We start from the raw sequence: 8,392 nt of genomic DNA on the forward strand, positions 1-8,392 counted from the left end.
CACACAGCTAGTTAAGTGTCAAGTGTGTGAGGCCGGATTTGAACGCAGGTCCCCCTGACTCCAGGGCCAGTGCTCTATCCACTGCACCACCTAGCTGCCCCTCAGTCCCTACTCTTTAGAGAGCTCTAATGGGGGAAGACAACATGAAAACAACTTTGTACTGTCTCTCCCTTGCCCCCTCTCCTCTTTCTCTATGTAGTGGTACCAGGAGGGTGATGATAATGATGGAGAGCAAGGAAAGTGCCAGAAGGCATTTTAGGAGAAAGCATTAAGCAATTGGAGGGATCAGAAAAACTTCATGTTAGAAGGTTCTGCTTGAGCTGTCTCTTGATTGAAGCAATAGAAGAATGGCCACAGTGCAAAGGCATAGAGATGGGAGATAGAGTGCTGAGAAGTCCGCACCATGGAGTTCTAGAAGCAGGGCCTCTCCTCTGTCTCTATTAAGTGCTTAATCAATATTTGTTGGATAGAAAAGGCTGCAAGGAGTAGCCAGGAAGTAGCCAGGAAGTAGCCAGGATTCTTGGTTATAGATTAACGAGTCATAATGCCAATAACTACATTCACAGTTCCACACATGACACTTTCTGCCCTTTGCCATTGCTCAGCCTGGAGTTTGCCTTCCTCACCCATTTCTGTTGAAATCCTCATGACCCAGGTCAAACATAACTTTTTCCATGCTGCCTTCTATGATTCCCATCTTTATTCCCTCCCCGCTCAAAGTTTCCTTTATAATCCTTACAAAACCTTTTACCTAATGTGCTTTAGGAGGATAGTAACAGTATTTATTTTATGTATTATTTCCCTTTACAGCCTTGCTCAAGGTATATGGTCAATAAATATTTGTTAGATGAACAAAACACATGAAATTGACATTTTAGGGTTTAATGTCACATCTTGAGAAAATTCCCATAGGTGTAATTAAAATAATGCTGGAAATCCTTTTCATAGAATGACCCAAAGAGAAAAAAACCTTAATTTATGATTGTCTTTAACGTTGCTTTTATATACATTTTTTTCAACAGACTTACGACAGCTGTTGATCTACCTCCTGAGTTTATTCACCTTTATATATCAAATTGTATCTCTACCTGTGAGCAGATCAAGGACAAGTATATGCAGGTGAATAATAAAAATTTACAAAAACTTTCCTTGGCAAATAGGGTGGGCTTTAAAAAAGCTTAAGCTTTCTGTTTCTGTTTCAGAATCGTTTGGTGCGGCTCGTATGTGTATTTCTCCAGTCTTTGATCCGCAACAAAATAATTAATGTACAGGATTTATTCATAGAAGTGCAAGCCTTCTGTATTGAATTCAGTCGAATACGAGAAGCAGCAGGCCTTTTCCGATTATTAAAGACACTGGATACAGGGGAAAATCCTTCTGAGACTAAGACTTCAAAATAAGGCCTCATCAGTTCAGCATATCACTTGTAATCTGTTTTAATTTTTAAAACTGTTAGAACCCTGAATGGATGGATGGCTTGGACATTTTGCCCATTTGAAGCAAAACTTTGCTTTTGCTTTTTTTGCTGCTGATTTTCCTTTAAATCAGTCTTCTGGATGAAATAGAAGGTTTTGTCTTTGGCTGCCTTGGTGACAGGGATCCATGGAAAGAACTATCCTGAACTGTGAACACAAGTAGGCACTAGAGAGCAAGCTTCTTGTTTTGGTTTATAAGAACAGCTGACTACTTGTGATAAATCATGACTCAAGCTTCCCAAAACTCAGGCAAACTTTTAAGGAATTATTTAAATGGGAATAAAGACTGCAGAATAAAGATTACAGAATTTATGAACTGAATTGATATCTTGCTTTAGATCCTATATCCTACAAATGTAGCAGCTTTGATTTGTGATTTATTCATTCTCAGAATAACAAATTGAAGGAAAATTACAACTTTCCTTAAAAGTTTTCATTAAGCACACTATGAACTTGCTGAAGAAAAACTTTTTATCTTTTACCCTTTAAGCTGCTGGGACTTTTTAACCTGCTTTTGTGACTATCCATTCTGACTTTCTAACATTGGGTACTCTCAAAAAAATGTTCCTATTTTCTAGACTGTTTTACCTGGCTCTGTTTTTTTTGCTCACGTTTTATCTCTAAAAGGCTACTTCCGTTACTTGGTTTGAAAGAGGTGACATCAAAAGGATGAACACCATCTAAGGAAAAGTAAGAGTTCCTAAATGTGGTTGGTATCATCATTCTACCAGGGTTATTAGAGCTTGTATTAAGTGTCATCTTTTTACTAAGAATTTTCGAGAAAAGCAAGTTACATCCTCTTTGAGAAGAATGGAAGCATAATGCAACTGCAAGCTGGTATTTAAGCCCTAATCTATCTTACCTTTTGGGCAACAGTGCCTTACCTCAAAAAATCATTTTTACACATATAATTTGATTTGTATATCCCTTTTCAGCAAAATGTGTAGTGCTTTTATTAGGAAATCCTACCTTGCTTGCCTTTCCTTTATCAGAAGGAAATAAAAAGCAAACCTAAGGCAGCTATGTTGTTCCATTCCTATAATCTAATTGTTGGGGGCAGGGAGGTATTCTGTATGGATTTGTTGAATAAATAGCCTAGGGGAGGTAAGAGATTTATGAGTTCTTACAGTATTTTTGCTCAGAGGAAGAACTAAAAGGTTTTAAGTACCTTTTTAAACAAGTGGTTTAACCTGAAGACTAACAACTTCTAAGTATATAGACTTGTGGTACAATGGCTTTGTGTTACAGTGGCTGATAATTACTTCCATACCTTTCTGTTATTTTAGTCTGCCTTTTTTTTTTTTTTGAGAACATTTTAAGAAATTAAGGAAATTAAAATTTGGTGTGGAAGAAAAGTTGTTACTATATTCCTTAATATTTTCAAATAGAATTGCTATCCTTTCAACTCAGAAACCCCATAGCCAATTTTAGCCCCTCTTCTCTCCTGGACAGAGAAGAACTCAAACTGTATTAATAAAATTATCACTAAGAGAAGAGACTTGTGTGACCATTTATTCAACTTTTTCAAGACAAATTTTTAGTGTTCACAATAAGCTTACAGTTGTATATTGTTGCTGTTGAAAAATATCCACAAAATAGTAATTCATAGTGAGATAGGGATGCCTTGTATTGGTTAAACGAAAAAAAAAATTAAAGTTCAAAGAAAATCAGTTCTGGTTTACTCTTAAGGAATAATAATTGTCCTAAAAAGAATCCTATCTGAAGTATACTGGCAACTTCATCTACAGGTAGGAGCCTGAAACCAACCTAATTTGGGGAGGCAGGTCTACTCTTTACCATAGCTGTTGAATAATTTTGCTTGATTGGTTTTATTAAGGTTATTTGTTACTATAACCAACGTCCTGCCCACCCCAGCCAATGTAAGAAACAATGTAGAACCTCATTTTTATTGAGATTTGATCTCTCAGGACCAAACATTTTTTAAAAAATTTTTATTCTACTTTACTTTAGTTTCATTATGCCTTTTGTTTTCTATCACCTAACCATATTCCTCCTCCTTTGCCCAGCAAACCATCATATTCCAGATACACTGATGAGCACATGCATATTCTATATCCATTGTTTCTCTTCCCCCAGTACATTCTCTCAACTCTCCAATTGCACCCTTGGTAATTAGACAGTGTTGTGTTTTTTTGTTCTATTTACATGGTTTTTCTTGGTTTAACTTCACTCATCACTTGATCTTATGCTTCAAATCTTTGTACCATTTCTTATGAAACAGCAGTACCATTTCATTAATACACACACATATCCCACAATTTGTTTAGCCATTCCACAACTGATGGCCAATTACTTTGAGCCCTTTTTGTCTCTGACATGCCTAGCAGTGAAACTGCTGAATCAAAATGGATAAACACTTTATTAAGTTTTAAAGCACATTTTTAAACTGCTTTCTATAAAGGATAGACCAATTTGCAGCTTCAACTAAAGTGTATCCGTTTGCCTGTCTTCTTGCAGCACTTTCAATATTATTTGTGTCTTTGACAATTTGGGTACCAGTTGAAACCTCAAGTTGGTTAGATTTCTAGTTCTCCTTTAGTAATATGGAGCAATTTTTCATATCAGTGATTTACTTATGGTAGTAACTTAAAAAGTGGCATAGCTAGAACTCAAAACCCGGTTTATTTTTTAAGTCTCAAATTAAGTGTTCTCAATTCCTTAATTGTCTTATTAATATTTTAGTTACATTACTAACATCTCTAACACAATATAGCACAAAGCTTTTGTATAAAACGTCAGTGGGGATTATTCAGAATAGTACTGACTGTGAAGTAGCAGGGTCATCTTTCACTAGAATTCTTTAAGGCTATACACATGATCTCATTTGCTATATGATTTACTGGACCTGATGATCTGAGATTCTGAGTGCTGGACTGGGAGTCAGAACCTGGATATGAATCTGGGCTTTGCCAATTAGTAATGTGACCTGGTCACTTACACCTCTCTGTTCTCTAAAATCCTTTCCAACTTTATGTTCTATCATACCGACAAGTTTTTTTAAATCTAAAAGTTACAGGAATATAGCTAGGGTATTCAGAAAGGGTATTCAGAAAGAACATTGTTTAACACTGGAGATAACCCTTAAAAAAAGATGAAAGTCAATTTTGATAAGCCAAATTCTAGCCTTAATTTGTGATTTTGGCAATTCTGTACTCAGCAGTAAGGCACTTTAATATGTGCAAAATATTTGGGCCAGTCAATGAAGAAACAAGAATAAACAGTCTCTGCTCTTAAGGAATTTTAAATCTAATGAGGGGCAAGGGAAAAGAGAGGAGACATGGAATACTATAATTTACATTATCTCATTTGATCCTCCACAACATACAATTAGGAACTATTCTCATTTTATACATGAGGAAGTTTAGAAATTGGATCTTCAAGTTAATCCCAGGGTCATACAGTAAGCAAGGGAGGCCTTGAACTCAGGTCTTTCTGACTAAGTTCAGTGTTCAGTGGAGAGATCAGATAACGTGATCTAGGAAAATTTAAGGAGTGATTAACTTTTAGCTAGGAGAGAACAAAGGGTTCATAGAGGTAAATTATTGCAGTGACAATTGTTAATACAACTAAACAACTAAAGTAGTAATTGCAATAGGCAGAAAGGAAGGCAGCTTATTTAAATGCAGAAATAAAGGGGACAGGACAAGACAACAGAACATTCACTTAAATGTATGAAGTGTATCGGCAAGGAGGGGAATACTATGAACTAACCCCTTGTGAAGAGGGCTTTAATTGCCAAGCTAAGCAGTTTTTATTTTATCTTGTCAACAGGAAGGCACTGTTAATTTCTGATTGGGCAGTGACCTGGCTGGGATGTGCATTAGAAAAACTGTTTTGGCAGCTGGGTGAAGGATTAAGTGTAGGAGATACTTGAGGCAGAAAGATCAGTTAAACTATTACTGTGATACCTATAGAGAAGAGCCCTAACCTATGATGATAGCAGTGGTAGTACAAAAAAACATGGATCTGAAAGGAAAGGAAAGAAAAAAACAAAATGGGACCTTAAATTAAGACCTGGAAGAGGCCTTAGTGATAACCTAGTCCAACTCCATCATTTTGAAATGAGGAAACAAGCCTAGAAGTCATCAGATCAACACAAAAATGCAAAACTGAGAGGGCCCTCAGGATATCTAATCTTATCTAATTAATGTGTAATGGACCAGTATGAGCTCAGCCTCTTAGGAAGAAGAGAATCTCATGACCTTAGGAGCTGGGAAAAGAGGAAGGATAAATAAACCTACAATAGGGAAAAAGAGACCTCTGTTGTTATCATATAATGTAGGATTGTTTGGGGAGAAGGGAAGGGTTTAACACTAAAAATTCCCAAGTCTGTTTCCTTAGTGGGGCTTTAAGTAGTATTGTATGGAGCCTAGGGGTGAAAATGACACCAAAATGTTGAAGTGTTTGGCTCTAGCAAGTTTGTTTTATTTCTGAGAGAAGTCCAAGAATATGGGAAAAAATTACTAGTAGAGCATTTTTTTATTTATGAGCTAAGTTCTCTATTTTCCCTTCTACCAGATGATTGAAAAAATTGTTTTTCTATTCTCTTGGCAGCACTTTTAATTGAGACCTCAAGAACAGCATTTCAGCAGGCTCTAGTACCAAGGATTATGCATATTTTTTTATTAATTTATTTTACTTTATCAACAATCACTTCCATATGCTTTTGAGTTTTAAATTTTTCTCCCCCTCCCTCCCCAAGACAATGTGTAATCTGATATACACTCTACATATACATTCCTATTAAACACTTTTCACATTAGTCATGTTGTAAGGAAGAATCAGAACCAAGAGAAAGAACCACAAAAAAGAGGAAACAAAACAGAAGGGAAAAAAAAAAGAGCAAATGGGATACTTCGATCTGCATTCTAACTCCACAGTTCTTTCTCTGGATGTGGATAGCATTTTCCATCATGAGACTTTTGGAGACGTCTTAGATACTTGCATTGCTGAAAAAAGCTAAGTCTATCAAAGTTAGTCATTAATTACACATATTTCTTAAGATCTTAATTCTTTAACACTCCAAATAAATACAGTACATTAAGAGCCAATAAGAAGGCTAAACTAAGATTAAAACATACAGATACCTTATGCTGGAACAACAAAGATAAAAAAGTCAAAAGAACAACAACCAAATGTAAAGGTATAGAAAGATATTTCCTTCCAAGAGCATACAAAGTAACTATTTAGTGAATTTCACCAATTTAATTGAACTTCTTAAATAATTAAACATACACACTTAAATATATAAGCAAAATAAGGGGAAGCTTAATTTCTTACCATGAACTAGGAAATGACATCACCAGTATCAGTCAAAAGAGTATGCTCTAGATGTCTAAGGACCCATCCTGTATGTCTATACCATATCTAATTCTTCAATAAATAACTCATTATATAATATTGTATCCAACTTCACTTAATTTTCTCATTCTTAAGAGACATTTATCAAATGTTTATTGAATTAGCTTGACTTGCCAGAAGTTGCTTTTATAAAATATACCTCCAATAGGCTATAAACACTCCAAAACTGCCTACCACTGAGCTATTGTTAAAGGTTACCCCACGAGTTCTACTTTATAAACAAAATATTTCTAATGTGTTTTTAAAATAATGGCACTGAGATTTTTCTACTTTATTACTTTGTTAAATTATATGTATATGTATCCACTATTCAATGAGAAATGTATATGAAACAACTTGTTACATGGCATTTTTATTTATCACACATAATTGAGATGAATTCTAAAATTCATGAATAGGGCAAAAAAATCTGATGGGAATAACTTGAACAACAGTTTCCTCATCCCTTTATCAATTCTTTTAAAAGTAACTTTCAGATGCTTGATTTCTTAGGTAAGCCTAAAATTTTATCTTTAATTCCTATTTTAATCCCCATCCAAAATATGAATGCAGTAAACTTTCAAAAGAAATTTATTGGCAATTTTTAGTTTTCACATGATTTTTTTTTATTTTTTAAAAATAATTTATTCTTTAGTTTTCAACAGTCACTTCCATAAGATTGAGTTTTAAATTTTCTCCCCCTCCCCAGGACGGCATGTAATCTGATATAGGCTCTACTTATATATTCATATTAAGCATATTTTCACATTAGTCATGATGTATAGAAGAATTAGAACTAATGGGAAAAACCACGAGAAAGAAATAAAACAAAACAACAGAAGAAAAGGAGAGCAAATAGTACGCTTCCATCTGCATTCACACTCCATGGTTTTTTCTGGATGTGTATAGCATTTTCTATCATGAGTCTTTTGGAATTGTCTTAGATCCTTGCATTGCTGAAAAAAGCTAAGTCTATCAAAGTTAGTCATCACACAACGTGGCTGTTACTGTTTACAACGTTCTCCTGGTTCTGCTCAATTCACTCAACATCATTCCATATAAGTCTTTCCAGGTTTTTCTGAAGTCTGCCTGCTCATCATTTCTTATGGAACAATAGTATTCCAAATACCACAACTTGTTCAGCCATTCCCCAATTGATGTGCAACCCTTCAATTTCCAATTCTTTGCCACCACAAAAAGAGATGATATAAATATTTTTGCACACGTGAGTCCTTTTCCCTTTTTTATGATCTCTCTGGGATACAGAATTAAAAGTGGTATTGCTGGGTCAAAGGGTATGCACATTTTTATAGCCCTTTGGGCACAGTTCCAAATGGCTCTCCAGAATGGCTGGATCAGTTCACAACTCCACCAACAATGCATCAGTATTCCAATTTTCCCACATCATTTCCATTTATCATTTTCCTGTTTTGTCATGTTAGCCAATCTGATAGGCATAATGTGGTACCTCGAGTCATTTTGATTTGCATTTCTTTAATCAACAGTGATTTAGAGCATTTTTTTCATATGATTATAGATGGCTTTAATTTCTTCAT

General features: G+C 35.1%; 1 protein-coding gene across 1 annotated transcript in view; it reads left to right on the forward strand.

Annotated features, from left to right (window-relative positions):
* Positions 1-2,969, forward strand: part of CNOT11 (CCR4-NOT transcription complex subunit 11) — a 31,180-nt gene extending 28,211 nt beyond the window's left edge. The window contains exons 7-8 of the mRNA XM_027874178.1: positions 1,023-1,119; positions 1,203-2,969. Coding sequence (XP_027729979.1) covers positions 1,023-1,119; positions 1,203-1,400 — 295 coding nt within the window. The 3' untranslated portion in view covers positions 1,401-2,969. The remainder of the gene's footprint in view (positions 1-1,022; positions 1,120-1,202) is intronic.
* Positions 2,970-8,392: the final 5,423 nt, after the last annotated feature.

Source organism: Vombatus ursinus, unplaced genomic scaffold, assembly GCF_900497805.2.
Source record: "Vombatus ursinus unplaced genomic scaffold, bare-nosed wombat genome assembly UNPS02014805.1, whole genome shotgun sequence".
Taxonomy (NCBI): domain Eukaryota; kingdom Metazoa; phylum Chordata; class Mammalia; order Diprotodontia; family Vombatidae; genus Vombatus; species Vombatus ursinus.